The sequence below is a fragment of the Protopterus annectens genome, chromosome 14.part0 (assembly GCF_019279795.1).
Source record: "Protopterus annectens isolate FY-2018-M chromosome 14.part0, PAN1.0, whole genome shotgun sequence".
In the NCBI taxonomy this organism is placed as follows: domain Eukaryota; kingdom Metazoa; phylum Chordata; order Ceratodontiformes; family Protopteridae; genus Protopterus; species Protopterus annectens.
In genome coordinates, this window is record NC_056748.1 from 419,023,917 (window position 1) to 419,050,873 (window position 26,957).

The window sequence follows — 26,957 nt, forward strand, 5'->3', positions numbered from 1 at the left end:
AGACACAGCAGGTAAAATGGTCTTCAGCACAAACCCATTGGGTCGAAGCCAACAATAATTTGGCTAGTGCCGGGTTCTCGAGAAGCCTCTGCATCACTCGGTCTGCATCGGAGAGGGTTCTCGAAGCACAAGTCGAAGGTATAGAAGAGGCCACCGACTGCAAAATGGGTGACCAAGGTTTCGGAGACCGGCTCCGAAACATCGGCTCGGTGCTCAGCTCTGAAGACTGCGGAGCTGGCGACCGCACCTTAACAGCAAGGCTTGGAGCCAATGACTTAGGCTCCAACGAAGCTTTAGAGGACTTCAACCCCTTCGATGACTTGGAAGCCTGGTCAGCCTTGTCCAAAGACATGTGGAAATCTGGTTTCAGCAAACCCCTGTCCACCAGTTTTCTTCTGCGCTCTAGTAACACCCTGCTGCTAAAAGAGTGGCAAATGGAGCAATCCTCCTGGAGATGGACTGCCCCCAAACAGTAAACACAACTGACATGCAAGTCAGTTATTGACATTTTCTGCCCACACTTAGGGCATTTTTTAAAACCGGACTTTTGTTTCTCTTTCTGATCAGCCATATCAAAAGCAAAAAAATTATATGCACCAACCAGAACAGCAAATCTATATAAAGCTATGCAAACCCCACAAGAAAAGGTCCAATCTAATAACAGCTAATAAAGCACACACACAGCAAACGCTAAGCAGAAATCTACAGTACTAATATATATATATATATATATATATATATATATATATATATATATATATATATATATATATCACATCACTCTAACCACAATTTAACTAAGTTTCTAAAGTCTCGACTTTCATAAGTTATAGCAGGATAGGGAAAACACTGTTAACAAACAACAAAAACACAGCCAACAGGCCTAAGAGCAGCTGCTCTTGAAAGACGAAAATTCTCGTCAAAAAAGGCAAGGACAAAGCCTAAACACAAAACTAAGGCTAACTAGCCAAAAACACTATTTAGAGAAGATTGCAAAAATTTAGTTATCAAGATGTTAAGAAAAGCAAGAAATACTAGCCCGAGCTCTCTCTTGACCTCCGATCTGTTGCAGCGGCAAACTACATCTGAGGTGATACAGAGAGCATTATGGGATAGGGACTGGGCCTCGAGCTACTCTAAAACCTTGAGCTTGTGAAAGTGGCCAACATGGAGCTGATGGATCGGCTCCGAACACATGTGTAAGAATGAACAGCGAGAGTGAACAACTTCACTTCACACCTATCATGGGTGTCTTTATGGGGTATCTGGTGCCTCCATTGGCATTTACCCTTTTTACCTGACATCGGCTATAAATTGCTACAACAAACCAAGTCTAACCAATGACAATCGGATAAGAAAAATTAAAAAACCCAATGGGTTACTTAGCTTTACTGAGACATTTGATGAAAATGAGCAAACACGATGCGTTGGTTGTCTGCGGCTGAAAATGTTTGAGGATTGTACATGGAGAGGTCACATTTAAGGCCCCTGGTTTATGGCCTTATATGTGACGTCCCATGCAGCTGCAACAGCCAAGCTGAAGCTTTTGTGCAGGAGCCTATGTACGAGTTGCCTGAGGGCAGGAACTCCCACAACTAGAATACTGCAACATAGGAATAGGAGGACATCAACGATGACCCATCAAAAGGAGCATTGATGAAGGAAGACTCGAACGGCTCCACAAATGCATCCAGGCATGGTGCCTTATGGCAATGCTGGAACCCACTGCTCTGGGCATCCCTTCAGCTGCATGTGCAATGAGCCTCATGGACGAGTTCAATATAGACTCCAGACTGGCTAGCTGAGAGGTAACCTTGTCCTGCACTTTGTCAGACACTGCTCCTGCGACAGTATCTGATAACTCCGTAATCAAATCTTTCTGAAGTCTAGTAAAATGTGCCATGAAGTTCAAGGACCTGAGTGCGAAAATCGATGAAGTGTAGACCCACTTTCCAAATCTGTCCATTGTCCTAGACTCCCAGCTAGGAGGGTGGACAGTAGAACTCTCATCGGCAAGTTTGTTCTTGGTGACAGCCACCACCACCAACCATGGCATCTACTGCTAAACCCTTGGCCCAATGTTGGTGGTCTTCAGGAGGTGATAAAATTTTGTCCGGTCTCCGGGGAATAAGCTCTACGGAGTCAGGGGCCTTCCAAGGCAGCTGCTCGATCAGCTTAAGATAGTCAGTGGGTTGGGTCACCCAGGAAGTAGATGGTCAAGCACTGAACACTTGCATTTACACAGATTCCTCTGAGGTCGGGTCTTGGGGCTTCCAGTTACCCCTCTGAGGATCTCTAGGAGGTGACCGGGGCAAACTTTCCCCTTCACCAAAATCCGTGTCCTCAGTGACAGATTCTTCTCAGGAATCTAGGTGCTTCCTCTTGCACATCATCTTATGGGGGGGGGGGGGGGTTCACCAGTGAGGATCTCTGAGGAAGACTTCGAAGAAGAGGGGCCCTATGCAGGGGTAACAAAGCATCTGTGCTTGCTGTCCTGATGTGGAAATTGGTATCAGCTCTGGACCAGAAGATATGGTAACATGACACTTTGATGCAGGAGGAACCAGCTGAGAGCCTGCAGAGGTTACAGCCCTCTCCATAACCTGGAAGGCAGGATCCCTGAGGAGGAGTGGGACTGCAGAACCGGGGTCACACCCAGCTCCAAGAGTGCGGCCCCCAAAGTAGGAGTTGGGGAAGAACCCACAACCGACAAGGTCCCGAGAGCCAATGTTGGCCCTGTACAAAAAAACAGGAGCAGATCCAAAACCCCCAGAATCAGCAGTGGAGTCTCAGCCTCGAGACCCTGTTAGTTCTGAGGATGGAACTGAACAAGTCAGAGCAACATCCGGTGCAAAGGTAGGGACACTTAATGGCACTGGAACAGCTGGTACTGGGGGGATCAAATTGATGGACTCTGAAGCTCCAGTGGAAGTCAAAGTGGAAGACAAAGGAGGAGTTCTTGGAGAAGATACCCAAACTTCAGGATGGAGAGGAGCCTGAGAATGGGCCAGAGTACCTCTTGCCCCCAACAGCTGATCCATCAATCTCCTGATGTCTACGTCAGAACAGACTCCTGGAGGATCGACTGGAGAATCCTGAATGGGACTGAGCAACTGGCTCACAAAAGGGTCTATGGAAGGTGAATACCTCATCCTGGGAAAAAAGATTTGGGTCTGGTTTCAGCACCGAGGGGGTGGGCAGAGCCTGTCGAGGCACAGTTGGAGAAGTCAGCACCAAGCCAGAAAATAAAGAACACGGTGCCAATGCTGGTGCCAAAGGCACCATAGTGGCAGTATTAGGTGCCGAGGATTCTTTAAGTTGAAGTTCAGTACCTTTGATTTTGGTTCTGTGGAGGTAGTCAGAACCGTAGCCTTATGTTTTTGTGCCACTAGTGCTGTGGGAGATGCAGGTACAGAGTGGCTCTTTTTTGACAAGGTCTGATTTGAGATCAGATCTGAAAAAAGCTTTACTAAAGGTAGTTTTTAACAAGCCCTTCAAAATGAGCTTATTCTGATGCTTGATCAAGGCCCGGTTACTAAAGGCCTGGCAGATGTCATAACTTTGATCGAAATGTGAAGCTCCTAGACAATAAAAACACCACACTCTTGGAACTGTTTAAATCCAGAAGTGCCTTTATGCTTTTCCACCATTTTAATAATTAGCATACAACGGAAACATGCTAAACACACCAATGATAGAAGGAAGGTCTACTAACTATGGTAGTGGAGAAATACCAAAAGGCGAGAGAAAAGAGAGAGAAGGAAAGTATCAACGATGGTACTAAGAACTACCACAAATGGTAAGAAGGGCAGGAGAGGGGTTACCAACAATGGTAACTGAGATTACCAGAGGCAAGGGGTAGAGTAATTGAACACTCGCAACTGAAAAATTATAAGGTATAATATAGAAATATATATCTATCTATAGAAAAAAAATACAAGGAAATAGCTTAATAAGGAAAATGTTTAAAGACTTGGCTGAGAGCAATGGCTGACACGTCTTGCTGACAGAGCTGCAAACGAGATCTAGGGTAATGGAGACAGGAGCATTGTGGGTAGAGTCTTAGCTCAAGAGGTTTTGGGCTGACGCGAGCTGTAGAACGGCTGAGCCGGTTCCAAAGACTGGAACAGAGTTCCATACGTCAAGAATGAACGAAGACTGACATCAGATCATAGGTTTTTGAGAAGCCATCTTGCACTCCTCATATACAGCCTGACCTGAGGTATTATAAAAGGATACAAGGTGACATACCTCACAGCTTCTGGGAGCTGTCTAACTGTGAACTCCTGTTGCTAAGCAAAGTCATTTAGGACATATGAATTTCCATTTGTAACAGAAACTGTTATTACAACTGAGTCTGTGACTGCCCCTAGAAAAAAAGCACTGATGTTGAGGGATTCAGAGCAGACTTTTTGCAATTCACTGTCATTTCCAGACAATGGAGGAGCAAAACTGTTCACTGTGATGAGTCAACAGCTTCTGTGTCTGGTGCTATCAAACATGCCCAAGTTAAACATTTGGTGAATACTCTGGGGTATGTGGATAGTTCAAATGGCAGAGATAAAACTAAATGGTGATGCACTATTCAAAACTGGAGATATTTACTGTAAGACAGTCTCACTGGAATACAAAAATAAGCATCTTCCATACCTTCAGTAAACATGCACAAATCTTGGTCCAGTGCAGAAATGCAGCTTTCAGAGTAACTGCCTGAAAGATTTTTATTTATGAAAGCATTCAAATTTCTGTAATTCAGGTATGGTTTGAATTGAAAGGAGCAAAGGATTAATAGAATTACTCCTCTTTGGCAATTATTTCTCAGAGGTCAAAGCAAATGTTTTATGACTAACCAAGTTGGGAGAGGATTGTATACTTGGTGTCATCATTAACCCCCCAGAGGACTCCAAGATCCTTCAAGAAGTCCTTTCCAAATAAATAGGTAGTGTCAAAACTATGGACTAAAGCTAAATGCTATGACTTCCCTTGTAACTATTAAATTAACAATACCCCATGACAGTTGATCCTGTAGTTAAGGAATAGAACCTATGTAGACAATGAACTGTTCTTTGATCACTATTAAAAGGAAGTCCTTTTTCATTGCACAGCTTATATCTAAAGGCATGGCACCCACGTCAAAGGATGCAAACATTCCACTGTACTTGGCTCTCATTAGGCTGATCATTGGGTATAATGCCCCTTTTGGTATGAAAACACTTGTCATAACTAGAAAGACCGAAACACATTCTCACTAAAAAAATCAAGAAGCTAAATAATAAAAAAATATGCAGACCCTCTCAAAGCCTTGTCCCTCTTCACAGTATCAGACAGAGTAGACAAATGGCTTGCATACAGAGCCTTAAAAGACCCTATCCTTTCTAACCTATAACATTTGCACAAATCCAGTGGTAGTATGAACACCTACTCAAGGGATCTCAATCTCTTTTGAAACATAAACAAGTCATGTGGAGGGGCAGGTATGTATCGCAAAGAATACCACTTCTGTGGAACTGTTTTCAACTCCATATAAAGCAAAGTGCTCTTCTTACTCTAAACAAATGTAACTTGGATGAATGGATGAGAAACTGCAAATTCACCCTCAGTTTAGCACCAGTGTCCTTCATGGATAAGGGCAACAAGTAAATGTCGCAGCATACTCTTGTTCTGCCGGCTTTTGGGTTACTCATGAATAAAACACAAGGGCCAAAACACTATCATGGGAATATAAGACTAGGCTTCTTAAAAGCCTCCACAGTCTAGTAAGTGCCTAAAAACTTATGAACTATTAATTATGAAGGAGAGATCTTCGTGTACTTTATATCAAAATCTTAACAGATAAGCAGTTGTATGAAATGGCAATGTAAATACATGGAAACAAATATGAAACATGACTGCTTTAAAAAATAGTAGTAAGTGCAAAACAAATGTAATGAAGTATGAAAGAAAATAATGTAACTATCCGGATGGACTAGAGCTAACTGTACAAGTAAAGAAACAATGAACAATTAAGAATCAAATGTCTCAGTCAATGGTATTTGTTTCAAGTACACCATACGTGAGGACTGCATAAACCAAACTGAATATTCCAAGTTGTTTGTAAATTGTAAACAGTTAATGCAGTGTTATAAAGATTGCAACACAGTATTAATTATGAATGAGGAACTCTTCATACATAAAAGATTCAGTAACATTCCTTTAACTGTAGAAAAATGTGAACATACGGAAAGAAGCCGTGATACATGCAAAAGAAATGCATTGAATTGTGAATGGAAATTATGTAAACACCAGGAGGGACTGGAGTTAATTTTATAACTGAAAAAACAATGGACAAATATGTATCAAATGCTGCAGTCACTTGTGTGACTTAAATGCACCATGCATGAAGATTGCACAGTCTGTATCAAACATTCCAAGTTGTTTATAAACAAAGTGGTTTATTAAAAAACAAAAACAGCATGTAACAAGAGACAGAGTAGTCTGTATAAAACACTAATGATATGATTTACTCTTACAGTGACTCCTCCTTGAACATGCTCCCATACATAGAAGTGATGTATTTACTTATTTATTTTACTTGTTAATTGGGTGGATAAGCTTATTCACTGGACCACTGTCAGCCAATACCTAGCCAGTGGCAGCTTATCAGTGCAGAAATGTGATCTTAGTACAAATATAATCAGGTTACAACAGCAAAACATTTATATTAAACTTCAGTAGAAAACAGCTCCTTTGACAAGTTCAACAGAGAAAATTTGATAAGAGGTAGTATACCTAAGGGGTAGAAATTCCTTAGTTAATGTAATGCACCTGTGCTGATGCAGTCCAATTTTATCATCACATAAATCACCAGAAAATGAGGTACCACAAGGAACTCTATATAAAAGGACTTAAATCTTCACAGAAATCCACAAAAAAAATGCTAAAAATCCCCAGTGTTGCTCAGGTTTCTGGTGATTTATGGAATTGTTTTTTACTTTGTTTCACCTAGAGGCTGGTATATAGTTTGTTTTATTATTGTAGTCCAATTTTAGTTTAAATAAGAAAATTGGTAAGAAGCAAGTTTCCCAAGTGTTTATATAATGCAGCTGCCTTTGCCCACAAAGTTTCAGAATCAGTGACATGCAAAGATTCCAAAAAGAACAGATTTAGTAAATTGCTTATAGCCACACAGAACGCATATACGTTATAATGTCTAACATTATCAAATAGAAAACTCAGAATTTATGACTATGTGGTTAGTACGGATGTTACCAACTAAACATTTGCTAATTCATTAGAGTAAAAAAAGTCCTTTATCTTGGCAAAGAAAGTGGAGAGAACATTTCCACAGAAACAAACAAATGAAATACCTTGTTATAATAGAGGGCCTCTTCATGTGAAAATTCTCCTCGATTAACATGTTTCCCAATGCCACAATGTGCCTGAGCACAAACTCTCATTAATCTTCCTGTATTGCACAGCAATAGTGCAATATTTGTTGCATCACCAATAGCCTCAAAGTCCTGAATCCCCTTCTCAAAATAAGAGAAACTTTTCTTCCATAGTTCTTTCTCCAGTGTGGATATCCCTTTGCTGACTAACCATACAAGAAAAATATCAGATTAGGAATGACAAAAGTTTAAAACTATCAAGTGGCTCACATACAACATACAAAGAGAATGACAACACTGCTTACATAGGAGAAATCAACACTATTACTTCAAAAAAGTAGTTCTACTTCATTTGTCTTCAACCCGTGGGATACCTTATCTGTATCGGATCCGATCTGGCAATCTTACTAGCATCTGCTCCGAGTTCCAAGCTCCTCCCCTTACCCATAATAAACCTCCCTATATTCCAACCCCCAGATCGGGTTTGCTGATCCTTATACTGATAACCCAACCTGAAAAATATTTATGACCTATAACTGCAGCCTGCAGGCTGTTCACATGACAACGTCCGGGGGAAGGCGGGAGGGACGGTTGAAGACAAATGAAGTAGAACTACTCAGATGGAACGTTATGGTAAGTACACAACTTCTTTATCTGAAGTAGTTTACTTCATTTGGTCTTCAACCTGTGGGACAGAGTCCTCAGCTACTAAACTCATGGGTGGCCCTCATGGAAGGATATTCCGGAGCAACGCGGAACCAAAGGATGCTCTTCTTCGAGAAGTCAAATCCAATTTATAATGAGAAATAAATGTATGAGATGAGGACCAAGTAGCTGCAGAACAAATATCATCCAGAGAGACTCTAGACCAGAAGGCTGCAGAAGTAGCCATGGAGCTAGTGGAATGAGCTTTCATCTGACCTGGAGGAGACATGCTTCTGTCCTTATAGACCTGAAGGATGCATGAAGAAATCCACATAACAATAGTGACCTTAGAGATTGTTTCCTTCTATAAACCCTTTTTGGGAAAACCTAACAGTTGATCAGATCTACGGAAATTTTTGGTCCTGTGTAAATAAAATCGTAACCGTCAATGAACATCCAGCAAGTAGAGTGTGTATTCTATTTTGTTAGCAAAACTAGGAAAGAAAACTGGTAAATTGATGGTTTGATTGATATTAACTAGTGATGCCACCTTGGGAAGGAAGGATGGATTAATCCGAAGGGAAACTCTATCTTTGTGGAAAATCATATAAGGAACTTTGACAGACAATACCTGCAGTTCTGAAACCCTTTTAGCAGAGGTAATAGCCACCAGAAAAGCTGTTTTCCAAGATAAGAATTTTAGATCTGTGGGTGCAGCGGGTTCAAAAGGCAGTGCGACCAGAGCTTGAAGAACCATAGTAAGTTCCCATGGAGGAACAGGATCCTTGACAGGAGGGTGTTAACAGAAAAGTACCTTTGATAAAGGGGCTTTACACAGTCTGGAGGAGGCTAGTGAGGAAGAATTCTCACCCACATGAATATGAGAAATGGCAGCCAACTGAACCTTGACAGTAGAAAAACTAGCTTCCTGTTGAAAAATACCATCTAAGAAATCAAGAATGGCAGAAATAGGAGCCGTGAAGGGGTCTAAACTCCTCTGAGAGGCCCAAACGGAAAAATGTTTCCATTTACTGAGATAAACCTTCCTGGTTGAAGACTTATGAGCAGCCACCAGAATAGACCTAACTGAAGAGGATAATCCAGGAGTCCTAGCGATCATGGGAACTGGAGCAGCCAAGCTGTGAGCTTCAAACTGCCCAGGTTCAGATGAGGAACCCCCGATAGGTGTGAAATCAGATCCTGAATGGGATCCAAGATCCAAGGCAGAGCTAGAAGGTGAGACCAAAGGAAGTGAAACCATACCTAGCAAGGCCAAAACGGGGCAATGAGGATCACTTTGCTCCCCAGTCGACAAGCTTTCTGTAGAAAACTCGGAATAAGAGGTATTGGAGGGTAAGCATACAGAAGACTGGGAGGCCAAGCATGGAATAGAGCATTTCTGGGGGACTCCCCCGGCAGGGGGGTTTAGAGTAAAGAACTTGCTGCACTTCGCGTTGGAAGGAGATGCAGAGAGATCGCAGCAAGGCTGACCCCAATCCACGAAGATCTGCTCCACTACTGAAAGATTTAGAGACCACTCGTAAGGCATCAGAATACTCTGACAACCTGTCCGCTAGAATGTTGGACCGTCCCGGAATGTGCGTTGAGATGAGAAAATGACCGGTGGAGATCGCCCATTCCCACACTCTCATAACCTCGCGACAAAGGGGGTAATATCTGGTCCTTCCCTCTTAGGTGATATATCAGACTAATGACATGTTGTCTGACTGAATTGCAATGGTTCCCAGAGGAAAAAAAGGCATGAAGGGTCTGCAACGCTAAAAGGGCCGCCCTCATTTCTAGAACGTTTATGTGCAAGCTGGTCTTTACAGGGGACTACAGGCCTTGGACTGTCCTGCCCAAACAATGCCCCCCACCAGAGTTGGGAGGCATCCGTGGTCACTGCGGCTTGGACAGGGGCTGGAACCAAGGGTCGTCCCTCCAAAATGCCTGAACACATCCACCTGAGAAGGGACGACCAACAGACTCGACTGAGTTGCACTGGATATGACAATGGAAGTTCCAACAGGGACCATTGCACAGCTAGTGTCCACTGTAGAATTCTCATATGTAACTGGTCACACAGGAGAAGCGTTATGGTCGCCACCATGGACCCTAAGGCCCTCAACACTGATTCCACCAATGGAAGATGAGAATGGTAGAAAAGAGAGACATGCATCCTCAGGTTTTGTACTCTCTCCAAGGTCAGAAAGATTTTGCACTGTAATGCATCTATTCTTGCCCCAATGCAGTCCATCACCTGGACAGGATTTAGAAGTGATTTGGATGCATTGATTGTGATCCCCAAATGCAAGGCAAGGTTTAAGAAATAATTCCTGGTTTGAGAGAGTAGACACCTGGTGGGAGCAGTGAGGAGCCAATCGTCCAAGTAGAGATAGACTTGAATCCCCTGAAGCCTCAGGTGAGCCGCTACTACTACCATCACTTTGGTGAACACCCTGGGGGGCTGTGGTGAGACCAAAGGGTAGGGCTCGAAATTGGTAATGATCGACTCCTATCCGGAAGCGGAGGAATCTCCTGGAGCTACTGTGCATCTTTATGTGATATTAAGCATCCTGGAGGTCTGACGAGCACATCCAGTCATTCTTTTTCAGGTACGGCATGACGGACTGTAGTGTGACCATCCGGAATTTTTCTTTGGCTACTGACAAGTTCAAGGTAGATAGGTCCAGAATGGGCCTTAAGTCCTCCATTTTCTTTGGCACCAAAAAGAACCTGGAGTAGAAGCCCAATCCGGACTGATCTGGGGGGGTGGTTTTGATGGCTTGTTTTTCTAGCAGCTTGGAAATTTCCTGTGCTGCTGCCTCCCTTTGCATGGGTGGTACGTCTGGGAGGTGTTTGGGAGGAACCACAAAGGGGATAGAGTATCCTCTGGATATAATCTGAAGCACCCTGCAGTCTGATGTTACGGACTCCCATGCCGCCAGTTGCAAGGACAGTCGTCCCCCAACTGCCTTCAGAGTAGAGCAGTTGGACCACCTTTTAGGGTTGCTGACCGGGCCTGTCTGAGAACGGTTCTCGAGACCCAAAATTCCTCAGACCCCCTTTGTCTCTGGGCCGGTGTCCATTCTGTCCACCTCTGCCTCTGGGGGAAATAGAAGAGCCCTGAGTGTCCCGGGAATACTGTGACTTCCAGAGCCACATCTTCTTTTGCCCTCTCTGATTCCAGGAAAAGGACCTTTGAGAGTTTGAGAAGCGGATTCCGATGGCAGACAATGTCTTCCCATCCTTCTCACTCTGGACTAAAGTCTCTGACGGTCTTACCAAAGAGAGTAGAGCAGTCATAAGGGGCATTGTTAAAGGACGCCTTGAAAGTTTCCGAAAACTGACAGTCTAAGCCAGGCGTTGCGCCTCATGGACACGCCAGACCCAGCCGCCCTAGCCGCTCCTTCAGTAGCATGTGAAAGGAGTCACATAGACTTGTTGGAGACTGCTTTCAAAGTGGCCATCCTCGCAAAGAAAAGTCCCTGTCCTCCTGCGACATGGACTTAGGGGGAGACTCTGCCAGCTCCTTGACCAGGTTGCATTGGAGTCTTGTGATGTGGGCCAGGTAGTTCAGCTCCGTAATAGAAAAGGAAGCTTCCCCAGGCAGTCCATCATCTGCGACTCTCGGTCACAAGGATGAACCAAGGAACTCTCTTGGGCAAGTTCCTTCTTTGTGGCTGCTGCTACCACCATAGTGTCTACAGGAAAGCCCTTGTTCCATGCTGGCCTATCTGAAAGGAGGACTCGAGATCTTGTCAGGCCTTTTGGGGATTAGTTCCTCGGTGTCCAGCTCCTTCCAGGCCCACGAGGTGACCAGGTCCACCACTGATATGTGGGAGGGGACACCCAGGAAGTAGATGGGCCTGTGCCAAAAGCCTACAGGAACACGGACTCATCAGAAGAAGGTTTGGGGGTGGACCAACCTCCCTGTTAGTGAAGGATTGCCATGATGTCTCCAAAGGAGACATCCTCAGGAGGTAACCTGGAGGAACTTTCTCCATCATCCAAATCCGTATCCTCCGTGAGGGACTTGGAGGAGTCCAAGGGCCTCCTCTTACACATATGCTTGCGAGGCACATCTCCGCTGGGGCTCTCCGGGGGGAACTCGCAAGCCACTTGTTCCTCAGAGGGAACCATCTGTGGGGCTCCTCGTGCATGGGTTGCTCCTCTGGTAAAACGGTGGGATTCGTAGAAAGTGCCTAGGGGGTGGGGGCGGAGCCTGAGGGGATAGTCAGGGGTCGCGATCCAATGGAGAGATAGAAGTTATGTTCTTACCATAACGTTCCATGTTAGTTGTCTTCTTCTCGCCTTCTTCTTGCTGGATGGGTTCGGAGCCGACCTCGGCTCCGACTCGGCCACTCTAAAAGCTCGAGAGTTGGTTCCACCGGCTCGAGGCTCCCCTTATATCCCACAATGCTAGGCGAGAGTTACCTCAGAACTCGTTTGTAAGCTAACCCCAGCTTATAATAGTAACAGAATAACTGTAAAACAGAGTCCACCTCTAACAACAGGAAGAAAGAAGGGTGACCTACATCCTGAACCAGGAAATATGCATAATAGCATATGTCTAAGAAAGAGGTGGTAGAAAGAGAGGTCACAATCACATCTCCTCTAGGTCTGTCCAGGCCAGGGGGAAGGAGGGTGGGACGCAAGAAGAAGGCGAGAAGAAGACAACTAACATGGAACGTTATGGTAAGAACATAACTTCTATATGTTAAGTTGTCTATCTCGCCTTCATTCTTGCTGGATGGGACCGCGTCCCTAGCACCTTGTCCCGGGTGGCCTAACGGAACAGACTCCTGAGAACAGTGGAACCAAAGTTAGCTCTATGCCTAGAAGCTAAATCCAACTTATAATGAGAAATGAAAGTGTGAGGAGTAGCCCAAGTAGCCGCTGCACAAATGGTGTCGATAGGCAGTCTGTCTTGGAAGGCTAAAGAAGTAGCCAAAGCTCTGGTGGAATGAGCCTTAGGTTTATCAGGCAGCTTTTGATGTCTAATTTCATATACAAGGGAAATCAAAGATGTTAGCCATCTGGATAATGATACCTTTGAAACTGAAAGTCCCTTTCTGCTCTCCGCATAGGAGACAAACAGCTGATCAGATTTTCTGAACTGTTTAGTTCTATCCAAGTAGTACCTCAATTGACGGTGAACATCCAGGCAGTGTAATTTTTGTTCAGACCTATTGGAGTATTCTGGAAAAAAGACCGGTAGATCAATGCTTTGATTTAGATTTGACGTCGAGACCACTTTAGGCAAAAAGGACGGGTTAGTTCGTAAGGATACTCTGTCCTTATGAAACAAAAGATAAGGAGGACGACAGCTGAGTGCTTGAAGCTCTGAAACTCTTCTAGCTGATGTAATAGCTACCAGAAAAAGAGTTTTCCATGATAATAATTTTAAAGAACAGGAGACTGCAGGTTCGAAAGGGGGATGAATCAAAGAAGCAAGAACTAAATTTAGGTCCCAAGGAGAAGGAGGATTTCTTATAGGAGGTCTGAGAAGAAAAACTCCTTTCAAAAAGGCTTTGCAGAGCTTGTGGGACATTAGGGCAGATTCAGAAATACCCACATGAAAATTAGAAATAGCTGCCAACTGAACTTTAAGTGTAGAGGGAGATGAACCTGCATGGAAGAGTTCAGCTAGAAAATCAAGGACTAGTTGGATGGAAGCAGTGAAAGGATCTATGTCCTTTCCTTGAGCCCAATATGTGAAGCGTTTCCACTTACTCAAATAAATCTTTCGAGTGGAAGATTTATGGGAAGCTATCAAAATATCTCTAACAGAGTGAGATAATTGAGGAAGCCTGGCTAAGGTTGGAACTGGAGGAACCAAGCAGTGAGGTTCAGGGAGGGGAGGGAGCGATGAAACTGACCCGACTGATGGATCAAAAGATCTGGAACTAGGTCCAGATTCCACGGTCGCTCCAAGAGAAAACGATGTAGAAAGGGGAACCACACTTGTCGAGGCCAGTAAGGAGCAATGAGGATCAATGAGGCCTTCTGAGCGATAGCTTTCTGTATTACTTGAGAGATCAGTGGGAAAGGAGGAAATGCATACAGAAGTCCCGGGCCAAACTTGGACTAGCGTCTCTGCTGGGTTGGCCTGGTAAAGGGAATAGAGTGAAATATTCTCTGCACTTGCTGTTTTGGGGAGTAGCAAAAGATCGCAGCAAGGCTGACCCCACTTGAGAAAAATTTCTCTCACTACAGAGTCTTTCAGAGACCACTCGTGAGGCATGAGTATAGCTCTGCTCAACTTGTCCGCAATTTGATTGGATTTCCCGGGGATGTGCGTTGCTATCAGAAACCGCTGAGAAGAAATCGCCCATTGCCACAGTCTGAGTGTTTCGACACAGGGGTATGATCTGGTTCCGCCTTGTTTGTTGATGTACCACACTACAGACATATTGTCTGTCTGGATTGCAATCGCTCCCAAGGGAAGAGAGTCTTGAAGGGCTTGCAACGCTAAAAGCACTGCTCTCATCTCCAGAACATTTATGTGCAAGTGGCATTCGTTTGGTTGCCATGTGCCTTGGACCGTCCTGCCCTGATAATGCCCCCCCCACCCGATCAGGGAGGCATCCGTTGTCAGAGTAGCAACCGGAGGAGGTGGAACAAAGGGTCTTCCCGACAAGAGCTGGGGGGAAGACACCCACCACATGAGATGATTTTTGCACGCTATGTGATCATAATGGTGTGAGACATTGGAAGTTGCTGGTATGACCATTGAGTAAAGAGCATCCATTGAAGGATCCGCATGTGGTATCTGGCTAATGGAAGCAGAGGTATGGCGCTGCCATAATTCCCAACACCTTCAGAACTAACCTGGCTTTGATTCTGTTGTTGTTGAAAAGGAGTGATACCAATTTGTGAATGTCTGATATTCTCTGATGTGTTAGTCTTGCAGACATGTTTATTGTATCTAGATTTGCGCCTATGTAGGTAATAGTACGACAAGGCGACAAAACAGACTTTTCGCAATTTATTGAAATACCCAGCTTTTGACAAACGCGAAAAGTGTAATCTCTGGCCATGAGAAGGAGATGCTTGGTGGGAGCTGTGAGGAGCCAGTCGTCCAAATATGGAAACACCTGGAATCCTTGTCGTCTCAGGTGAGAAGCTACCACTGCCATGCATTTGGTAAACACCGGGGCAGTGGTGAGACCAAAGGGCAGGGCCCTGAACTGAAAATGAGTGGTTCCCAGGCTGAAGGGGAGGAATCTTCTAGAGCGTCTGTTCATTTTATGTGATAGCACGCATCCCGAAGGTCTATAGAGCACATCCAGTTTCCTTTGCCCAAAAGGGGAAGGATGGATTGCAGCGTGACCATCCAAAATCTTGTTTTCTTGACTGATCTGTTCAAGACACTGAGATCCAAAATTGGTCTCCAGTCCCCTGTTTTCTTTGGAACTAAAAGAACCTTGAGTAGATTCCGGATCCTTGCTGGTCTGCTGGAACTGGCTGAATTGCTCTTTTGCCAGCAGTTTTGAAATCCGCAAAACTGCTACATCCCTTTGAGCGGGTGGAACCACTGGAAGGGATTTTTCTGACTGATTTGGAATGCGAAGAAAGGGGATAGAATAGCCTTCGAAATGATGGACTGTACCCATTTGTCTTGAGTCAGGGATAGCCAGGCTTCTGGGTACAGTGACAATCTTTCCCGACTGCCTCCGAAGATGGGCAGTCGGGCAACACCTCAGGGATGCTGAAAGGGCTTGTCAGGAAGGCTTCCCGATTGCCCTGGTTCTGCGGACCCCTGCCCCTAGGGCGGCGTCTACCATTGTTATTCCCGCCTCTGCCTCTGGCGGGAAATGACTCTGTCGTCAGGCGAAGTCCCTTGAGATTGTTTACGGAACCACATCTTTCCACCTTTCTGGCCTTTGGGGTAAGGCCTGGAAGGAGTAGAAAAACGGACTCCGACGGCAGAAAGGGTCTTGCCATCAGTCTCGCACCTAGTCAAGGTCTCTTTCACTTGAGGACCAAAGAGGGATGATCCATCAAACGGGGAGTTCGTGAAAGACGTCTTGAAGGGTCCAAAATTGCATAGCCGCATCCAGGCATGCCTACGTAAGGCCATACCTGTCCCTGCGGCTCTGCTCGCTCCATCAGCCGCGTAAGAAAGAAGGCGCATGGAGGAGTTGGTTATGGAGTTAAGGGTAGCCAGCTGCGTGTTCATCTTATCTTGGAAACCCGCAGCTGTAGGGTCCTTTAACATTTCACTCGCTTCCTTGATCAAGTCCCTTTGAAGACGAGTAAAATGGCACAGGTAGTTCAGCGAACGCATGGTAAATGTCGCTGACGAGAACATCCGCTTCCCGTACCTGTCCATGGACCTAGATTCCTTGTTAGGTGGATGGACAGGTACTGAAGGATCAGCTAGCTCCTTCTTGGTGGCAGCAGCTACCACCATAGCATCCACAGAGACTCCTTTTGTTAAGAACTGTTTGTCTGCTGGTGCTGTTATGAACTTGAAGGGTCTCCTGGGAGTGGGGTCCACTGAATCAGGAGCCATCCATGCCTTCTTAGCAACCACCTGCATGAGGGGGTCAAAGGGGGGGGACACCCAGGAGGTGGAAGGACGAGAGCCGAACACCTCAAGATACACAGATTCGTCCTCCGAAGGGTTGAGGGCTGGCCAATTTCCCCTCTGTTTCAGGATCTCCAGAATGTCTGCAAATGAGACATCTTCAGAAGGGGAACGGGGGGAACCCTCAGAGTCATCCAAATCTGTGTCTGACGTGATGGACTCAGGTGAGTCAATGTGTTTCCTCTTACACTTCCTCTTCCGAGGGGGCTCTTCTGCCAAATCAGGAGAGGCCTCGGAAGAGGATGAAATCCCCACAGGGGGTTCCTGAGGAGCTGGCTCTCTGCGGTCCGGGATGAGGGAGTGAGTCGACTTAGCCTGAGGCACCATAGAGGGAGGGGCGGACGGAGCCGACTGTGGAGTAGAGCCAGGCTCTAACACACTCCGCATGACCTCGAATGCACCCCTGTCAGGCAGAGCCAGAGGTCCCCGCTCCGAGAAGCTAAGAACCCCCCTCGGCACCGACAGTGATGGCTCGAGGTCGATGTCGAGCCGAACTCACCAGCGCCAAAGCACCGAGAGGGAGAGGGGTCGGACAAGGGTCCGATGCCACTCACCCCTCGAGCAGACGAGGGAAGTCCGGCGCCGAGATTCTTCCAAGGAAGAAAACGGAGCCGACGACGGAGCCGAAGACAATTGTATCGGCTCCGACGCTATCACAGTCTCGGTTCCGACACGACCCGGCTCCGAGCTCAAGAGAGTCGAAGGAGGAATATGTTGATGGACCGGGGCAGGCATCGACTGATGAGTCGGGCTCTGAAGCATCTCGGCCAGTGCCTCGGACTTAAGAAGTCGACTCACTACCCTCTGAAGGTCATGATCCGACAGCCTCGATGACCTAGAGGAGTGAGATCTTTGGCCCGTTCAGACAGCAGGGGAGATCCTGGAGCCGAATGAACGGAGCCAAGAGATGGTGACCTGGACCTCTTCCTAGTTGTCGGCTCCGAAGGTCTGGTCGGAGCCGACACGGGAACTTCTACTACCTCGGCTCCGGCCGAGCCGAGGCCACAGAAACTGTGGACTGAGACTTATCGGCTCCAGCCGGAGCCGATGAAGGCAGAGGTTGAGAAAGCTTAGGTCTCGGCTCAGTTAGCGGAGCCGAAGACCTAGATGCCTTAGAGGGCTTCCCTGTTGAAACAGATAGGGAATCCTCTGGCTTGAGTAAGCCTCTTAGTATCAATTTATTTTTTCTTTCCTGCAGGACCCTGGGGCTGAAGCCATGGCACACAGCACAGGAGTCCTGCAGGTGCAAAGGCCCCAGACAGTAGACACAAGAAGTGTGAGCGTCTGTCAGAGACATTTTCTGACAGCACGCATCACACTTCTTGAATCCGGAGACCTTTGCTTCTTTAGACATTCTTAACAGGTGTACAGAAACACACACACAAACACACTAGTTACACCCTGTCAAGTTAAACTATAGTAAAAAACACTAACTAGGATTTTAAAATAAAATAATACACACACACTCCACTAGGGAAGAGAAAAGGCCTGTAGGCCCAAGGGAAGAACCTAAGGTTCTTGAGGGAAAAAAACGGAAATTTTTTAAGAAGGGGATAAAAATTTCTCTAAACTAAGGGAATTAAGTAACTATTTTAAAATTAAAGGGGTTTTGAAAGACTAATTTCCACAAGAAAAAGTCACTTACCAAGAACCGGTAGAAAACCAACCTCGAAGCTGTAGCGGCAAACGAGATCTGAGGTAACTCTCGCCTAGCATTGTGAGATATAAGGGGAGCATCGAGCCGGTGGAACCAACTCTCGAGCTTTTAGAGTGGCCGAGTCGGAGCCGGGGTCGGCTCCGAACCCATCCAGCAAGAATGAAGGCGAGATAGACAACTTAACATTACCCTTTCAACCACATCGAACACCAAGGTAGAACGAACTTCCTGGGGAACCAATAAGGAGGCCGGTCTCCCCGGGTCCGACGAGAAAATCGGAGCCGGGCCCGAAGTGGACGGAGCTCCGAGGGAGGGAACTTAGCCCGACAAAGCCAGAGCCGATGGAAAAAGTTCCGCTCCCTTGGATCCAACACCCAAGCTCCACCTCAGACAGTGGCTCAGATCCGAACTGGTCGGATCCGACACGCTCCAGGCAGCTGTCAGCATCAAGGAAGCAAGTACCATTGGTGCCGACCCCGACTAAAGCCATCCTTGGTTCCGGGTACTCTGAAAACAGTGGAAGGATCGGAGAAGGAAAGATCGGTGTAAAAAAAAGGAAGCGAGCTCCCCCTCCTGAGGGAGAGGGAGCTGGCAAGACCCCATCTGGATCAGAGTACGCATGAACCTCCTCATCATTTTATCCATGTCAACTTCTGATAATGACTGCGTGGACCTCGACGAGGCTATGGACTCCAACCTTGCGGGTCGGGGAACTGAGGCCCTATATGGAGAGTGTGTCTCCTCAGGCTCTGGGGAAAATCTCGGCAATCGAAGCCGAGGGGAGTCACGGATCCTATGCTGACTCTTGGCAGGTGAAGGGAGATCCGGAAACCTCTTACATTTCTCTGGCTTGGATTTTGTCTCTCTCTCCTTCTCTCTGCCCATTTTCCACTCCACATCCACAGGCTTTGAAATGGGAGACTGAGTCCCAGACTGGGAGGGAGGAGAAGCAAGGGCGAGAGAGGAAGGAGAGGCGGCCACAGCAGTCGCTGTGACCGAAGCCGAGGCAGCCGCCTCAGAAAGTGGGAAGACAACCTTTCAGGGCCAACTTAGCCTTCCTGTCCTTGATTGAGCACGGGTTAAAACCTGCGCATACAGAGCAGTCGGTACTGAGATGGGCAACATCCAAGCACATTACACAAAGAGTGTGGCCATCTGCTGGGGGCTTTTAAATACAGATTTATCAGCCATTCAGACAAGAAAGGGAAAACAAGTACTTTCAGGAAAAAAAAAAGTTTTAGTTTTCCCACTTAAGCCACTCACCACACTCACACATAGAACACACTGAGGGGGGAGGGGAAGCAAGTACACTAACCAACTAAGCTACACTAAGCTAAACAATCACAAAGTTTAATCACATGACACACCAAGCGAGGGGAGGAGAAGAGGAACCTATACTAACCACTATACTTGAAATATATAGAGATAAAGGCTTTCTAAAAGCTTTCAAAAACCCACTTACTACTTGGAGATTGAGATCACGATGCTTAAGCTAGCTGCGGCAAACGAGATCTGGGGGTTGGAAGGTAGTGGAGGTGTATTATGGGTAAGGGGAGGAGCTTGGAGCTCGGAGCAGATGCTAGTAAGAATGCCGGCTCGAATCCAATACGGATCTGTTATCCCACAGGTTGAAGACCAAATGAAGTAAATTACTTCAGATCTATCACCGTGAATTCCATACCTTATCACAGGTCTGATACTGCCTTTTGAGACAAAAAAAGGATTCATCTGTATTCATCAAGACAGAGCTAACAAAATTGGTGCCATTTACATTTTTTAAACACCTTTATTGAATTATCACTTGTGATATAGGCACATTTACATCTACATAAAAGTAATCAAACTGTATTAAGTTAAAATTAACAAAACATTAGGCTTCACATATGCTAGACAGCATGTATCCTAAGCAACATTACATAAATTATTCAATTCCTGCAACCTTTTTTTAAAGAAACATCTTTATTAAACCATCACTTACGATGTAAGCAGTCATACATTTAAAGGAACACAAACCCACCAACACAATCCTAGTTGCAAGAATTTTACATCACAAACCATACTGACACACTCCCAGTTACAAACATTATATATCACTTATAATCTACCCAATCGTTTTCAAACATTACATAGCTCATTTACGTCCTGCTTTTTTTAAACCACATTTCTCACTGTATGTATTTGTTCCCATAATTCCCATTGTTTTCTACGCAGTTTGCTCCGACCTTTTTCTAAAGATCTCAATTTCAGTTGTTTTATCTGTTACTATATTCACTACTTCTAATATAGTTGGTTTAGATTTCGATTTCCATTTCTAGTGATTGCTTTTTTTTGGCAGCTATCATAATTAGAAACAGCAAGGCCTTACCATGTCTAGGCAACTCTGATTTTGTATCGTAGCTTAGAAAAATCATCTCCCTTGTCACACCAATCTGCCTACCCAGCATCTTTGAGAGTGCATCCTGCAGGGAATCCTTAAAGACTGCCAACTCTCTGCACTCTCAGAAAATACGTTCCCAGTTACCTCTTTCTTCCATGTCACAACTCCAAATTTGCTATCTACCTGAGGAAAATTTATCTGGAGTCTACCTGAGGTATAAAAATATCTATGTAAACATTTTAAAGCAAAAATTCTCAATCTTCTAGATTTTATTGCATATTTGGGAGACATACATACATCCTCCCATTTTTTTCTTTGTGAATTGTTTATCCAATCTCTCCCCCCAATCTTTTCTAACCTCCTTTGATTGATTCTTACAGTTATCCTTCAATATTTTACATGCTGCACTAATTATTCCTTTTTTAATGGCAGCTTCTGTTTGTATGATTATACTCTGATATCAATCCTTAATAGGGAATGCAATCTCTAAGCTGCAGTCCAAATAAATTCTTGGCATCTTCTCATTCTATCACCTTTCTCTCTCTAGTTATTTGCTCCCAATAGCTTGGTTGCTTTGCCAGTTTTGTCCAATAAATTCCATCCCCCTTCTGCCTATTGTCTGTACCCCTAACTGCAGTCATCCTTATTGGCAAAATCTCTTTTCTCAATTCTCGTGATGGTTTAGTTCTTAGAATACTATCTGCTACTTTATGGATATAATATTCTGCAGATTATTATTATTCTCCTTATAGGTCTGCTTACAAAATCCCAGTCTCTCCTTGTTTCTTGAGCTTTTTCTCTCTTTCAACATCATCCCTTTCCACTTTGAGTTACAGTTTTCTGCTTGTGTTATGTACAGGAGCCTTAACTGTCTAGCTCTGAAATATCCCAAATACCCCTCCAAATTGGTAACCCAATCTGCCCTGTTCTACTGCAAGAATCAGCTTATTCCACATAGCCTAGTAAACACCTATGAACCTAACGACCACAAGGGCTTTTTTAAGCCTAGCCATGCATCCCAAATCTCTGAAGTCCTGATACCCTTGATAAGTGTAAGCATGGACCTGGGAGATGAACCATTTACAGGTTACTTGTGTCCATTAGAGAGACAGGTGCCAAACCAGGGATGAATTCCCAGTTTCCCATCCAACTGTCCAAGTTGCACTTGAACTAGGTTAGGGAGGAACTCTACTTCACATGGATGGGGAGCCTGTTCCATAGAATGAGTAGTTTCTGGGATACATACCTATCTTGCCAGAAGGTCCTATTTATATCACAGGCAAGGTTTAAGTCTTTAGAATGGGTAATTCTGGAACTGTTTGTTTTGTGGATATGCAGGAGGTCCATCGCAGTGGGGTATGACAATGCCCTGTATGCCAGGCATACATCGCCCCTCAAAGGCCTGTAGGAAACAATACAGGGATAGGGCACTGAGGCGGTCTCTGCACAAGACATTTTACTTGCGCCCTGTATTCTTTTAGTGAGGAACCTCTGTGGACATTCCAATTGTTGAATATGCCTGGTTAGGTACATACCAAAGGGGGCACTGTTCTCAATGATAGGTCTAATGCATGCCGAATACAGTGGAACAATAATTTTCTTGGACTTAGATGCCATACCTTTGTTTATAAGTTGCGCAGCACAGAATTATTTCCTCACCACTGTAGACATGTTATGGTCAAAGGCTAGATTACTATCTGTGTGCGTCCCCAAGTCCCTGACTACTGGGTCAACTCTAAGGGCTGTGTTGTCAATATGATAGTTATTAGGGATGGATGACTTCTCAAAGGATACTATTATGCATTTCTTGGTATTTCATTTTAGTCCATGGCTCTGACACCAGTTGTTTTGGTTGTCAGCCCCTTCTGCAGAACATTTGTGCCTGTGTGAGATTCAATGAGAGCTCCTAATTTGCAATCTGCAAATTTAGTCAGAGACCACTGACACTGGCCTTGACTTCTGAGAAGTAAATGCCAAAAAGGAGCAGTCCAAGGACTAATCCCTGAGGGACTCTACTTGTGACTGGCCTCTTTGCAGAGGTTGACTCCCCATTTCTAACTTTCTGGGTCCCCTCTGTGAGCCAGTTGGCTGTCAACCGGGTGAGATATGGGTTTGTACCTAACCTCTTGAGTTTGTCAACAATGCCAAAATGGGGTATTGTGTCAAATGCCTTGGCCAGGTCTGGGTAGGCAGTGTGAACTATTTTTCCCTCATCCATTGTTTTGGTGACCTTCTCAAAGACATACACCAGGCTGAGTATGCATGACCTGCCCTTGACTAAACAAACTGGGTTGGGTCCAGTGTCTGGCGGTTTACTACATCTCTTCTGATCATCTCCATGATAATTCTTTCCATAGCTTTACATATAAGAGTGGATATACTTATGGGTCTGTAGTTTCCACAGTCTGTAGATGGCCCACCTTTGTGCAGAGGAATGACTGTTGCCCTTCCCCATTCATGAGGCATGAAGCCTGTTTGGAGGTTACAGTTAAACAGTAATTCTAGAGGCCCTGATAGATTATGTTTCATGCTACTTAGAAGGCACCCTGGGATACTATCTGGGCCCACTGATGCAGTGTTCTTGGTCTTTGAGAGAACACTAAGGACCTGTTCCCTAGTGATAGTAGGGGGAGTTGTATTTGATGATATTTCCAACAAGAAGGTGTGGGGGAGAGAGGAGTAAAGTCTGAGCTGAATATTTCACCCAGGAGGTTTGCTATATCTTCTGGCTCAGTATAAGTGGCTCCATTTAGAATGAGCTATGCACACAATTGTGTATTGCCTTTGAGGTTGCAGACAGAGCTAAAGAAAGCTTTGTAGTTGTCCTTGACCTGGGAGGCCAAACGTACCTCAAATTTGGCTTTGGTAGACTATTTGTCCTCTGAGTTGTTTGTTTAGTTTGATGAGAGTGCTTTTATCCTGATGGGTGCTGTACCTCCTAATTTCTTCCATAATTTTCTTCCTCTTGTTATACAGCCTACTAATTTTGTGATTCCACCAGGGTGGCTTGTTTTTTGAATTAGTTCTGTACTTCTTCCTGGTGGTTACATATGCCTCTATGCAGCTTTTAACATCCTTGTACAGGGTTTCTGGGAACAGTTCTGCACAGACAGCAGTGTTTTCAGGGTTTATGGGGGCTTGACATTTTGCAAGGTTCTCACTTAATAGCAGGAGGTTAGCCTTAGAATAGTTCCTGAATATTCCAGGTTTAACTGGGGGTTCAGGTTTTATTTTTACTTCAAAGGAGTCAATTTTGTGGTGTAACCTTACCAGGGAAGGCATTACAGTAGGGGGTGTGCAGCACTCTCCCATTTTAGTGAGGACCAGATCCAGTATGGTTACACCCCTGGTTGATGTACTGACAATCTGGTCCCGGGAGTTTGTGTTTACGAAATCCAAGAATCTCTGTGCATGTACGTTTGGTCTCATATAAAATTCCCAGTTAACAGTGGGGTAATTAAAGTCACCCATGAATATGGTATTGGGTTGGATGGTTACAGTTTCTAATAAGTTTAAATACATGGTATGGGGGGTTTCCTGAGTCATACAGCGGGACCTATAACTTTCAAGGAAGAATTTTGCCTATGGTGATTTGAACATGGAGCAGCTCTAGTGCACTGCCCTGTTTGACCAGCCTTGACGTACATTTATTTTTGATGTAAATAGAGACACCTCCACCTTTAGTCCCTGACTGTGAAGTAGCTGACTTAAATGTGTGGAAGGGATTATAATCTTGCACTGCTGGTGTGTTCTCCGTGGCTTTAAACCACGTCTCAGTGAATGTACATATGTCAGCATTCTCTAGGATAAAGACAGCTTTTAGGGAGTGGAGCTTTTTGTTTTGACTCCTAGTACTGAGCATTTTCTTGGTTTTGATTTGCTATGACAAAAGTACTTTCAGTTTGGCATTGCCTAAAAAAAGCACTACGGGGGAAGATAATGTTTTAGCTAATATTCAAAAGCCTTGGGGGGGTGAGGTGCAGACCATCCCTGGCAAAGCAGCGTGGTCTGTTGACCATCTCTCCTTCCATGCTGACAAATATCGCACCCCCTTAGAATGACACCAGAAATTATGTCAATTATTAAAGTCAATCATCTTTTGTTTGTATTGTGGCATCATTCTTGGAAAAAGTAAAATGTTGCTCAATGCTAGGCTCATACCAGCCCGAGATACATAATCCAAGAGCTCCATGATGTCTCTCTTCATATAGTCTAGGGAGGTACATCTCGGGTCATTTAGTCCCACATGGACTATGACTGAGTCATATTGGTAATTGTGGTCCAATGACCTGAGTGCATACGTAATGTGGTGGATCCTAGTCCCTGATGAGCAACTGACCGTGACTTTCTTCTTACTCAGCCTGGTGAGAGGGACATCAATGTGTCTCACGATAGAGTATCCGATGACTAGAATGTTGGATTGTGTGATGGCTTACCTTATGGGCTTAGAGGTGGAGACTCCATGAGATGCATCTATGTGTGTTGATGTGGGTGTTGTTTTGAAAGAGTGCATTTGGGGCTGCTGAGGGTATTTGTTAAGTGTACTTCTTCTAGGAAGTCTTTGTGGTTTAGGAAGCTTACATTTAATTGCCTCAGCATATGTGGCTCGATATGTCTGCTTTGAATTGTGTGTGATGGGTGTAACGTGTGTACTACTGACAACCTTATTGACATTAGGAGTACTTTTATATGAGAGCTTTGCCTCCAGTGATATTGTGCAAACACATCTGTCACATACCATATCAGTTTGAGAATTAACTGGTTGCCAATAAACATGATGCAACTTCTAAATTGCCTCAGGATGCCCATATCCACCAAGCCGGTAATGGAAACAGTAGGAAAGTTCATATCTATGGCAACAGACCCTTTTTTATTGATTAAACAGTTGGGAGTGAGAATATCAATCACTGTCAGAAGTATCTGGTTTGCAACTATGGGGGTAGTGCTTGTCACTGCAAACTAGTTGTCCTATGGGCAACAAGGTATTGGAGAAATTTCAATCGTGCTTTTACAGGAAAAATGTCACTCAAGGTGTCTGACTCTGTACAGAGCAATGACAAACACTTGAGGGGAAACTAATACATAAGCCCTGAAAATTTAAGGTTGAAGTATTTAGGCAGATATTCTGAAGTTAGAAACAAATCAAGCAGTACTTACTGAAAACAAAGAATTAGCTTGTCAAGAATGATGAAAAGAGGCGAGTCTCATGAATGGTTACTGCCTGGCTACTACTACTACTGCTGGTTTCATTACAGCTTAACTCTGTTGAGATACAGTGCTCTTTTGCTTCTTCCCTCACCAGAAGCAAAATGTTAGCACCAATCTAAAGATGAGAATCAGGCCACAGCCTGTTTGGTTATCCACAATCTTGTCCAAGGTGAGGCAAGGGTCAGTAGGCTCATAGCCTTTTCCTGGTGTATGCCTTGAATAGCAACGAGACCAATCATGAATGTTAAGCACAGACGCTCACTCTCCAACCCGAAACAGTCAGGAATCAATGCACTCTGCTCCTTCTCTCACCATGACCAGAATATAAACTCAGATTCCAAGCAGTCACCTATAAAGCAGTTATTAGGCTTTCTGGTGATCAGCTGTCAACATGAAATAATGTCCTGTATTCCTTCTTTCACCAGGAGAAAACAGAAGCACTAATCCCAGGATGACTACGGAGAGGCAGAATGTGGGCTCTCCAATAACTGGTGGTCTTGCAATAGATGTTTAAAGGTAAGATGAAAAAATTGTTTCTCTTAAACATTGCAGTTTCCCCTAAACAGATATGAAAGTGGGTAACTTAAGTCACTACTAAGTAACTTGAACCAGTATTTTTAAAAGAGCAAGATAGACTGAAAGGGGTGGGCACTTTTATATTCTGGTACTATGGAATACAGTGGGATGGCTAATTAATTTAAAAAGTTGAAGGGGAGTGATTTCACAAAATGATAACTTTGTGCTTACTCAGACCAGCCAGTGAAAGGAGAGAGGGAAGGAGATACATGGTCAAATTAACATAAGGGGAAGGCAACTAGCAAGACGGTGTTTAAGAACACAACAGTAACAGGGTGGGAAATATCTGTCCGACTCAAGAGACACAGCTGTGGTCTCTTTTCAAGTTTTAATATGCAATTAAAAGCAGAGTACAAGTAAAACACAGTGTAAAGAAAACAAATCACAATATACAAAACAGAAAAAGGCAATAAAGTAATACAGAGTACAAGAAATCAAAAGCAAACTATCCTTTCCCACACAGCAAGTTGTGGCAGAGTCTGGGTGAGCATTTTCCAGTAGACTCTTGCTGTCTTCCCCTCAGAGATTAAA

The 26,957-nt window shown here is 44.6% G+C and overlaps 1 protein-coding gene across 1 annotated transcript in view; it reads right to left on the reverse strand.

The window, feature by feature from the left end:
- The window catches only part of EDRF1 (erythroid differentiation regulatory factor 1), a 1,512,804-nt gene that overhangs the window by 572,576 nt on the left and 913,271 nt on the right, over positions 1–26,957 (reverse strand). Inside the window, exon 16 of the mRNA XM_044055563.1 lies at positions 7,347–7,573. Coding sequence (XP_043911498.1) covers positions 7,347–7,573 — 227 coding nt within the window. The remainder of the gene's footprint in view (positions 1–7,346; positions 7,574–26,957) is intronic.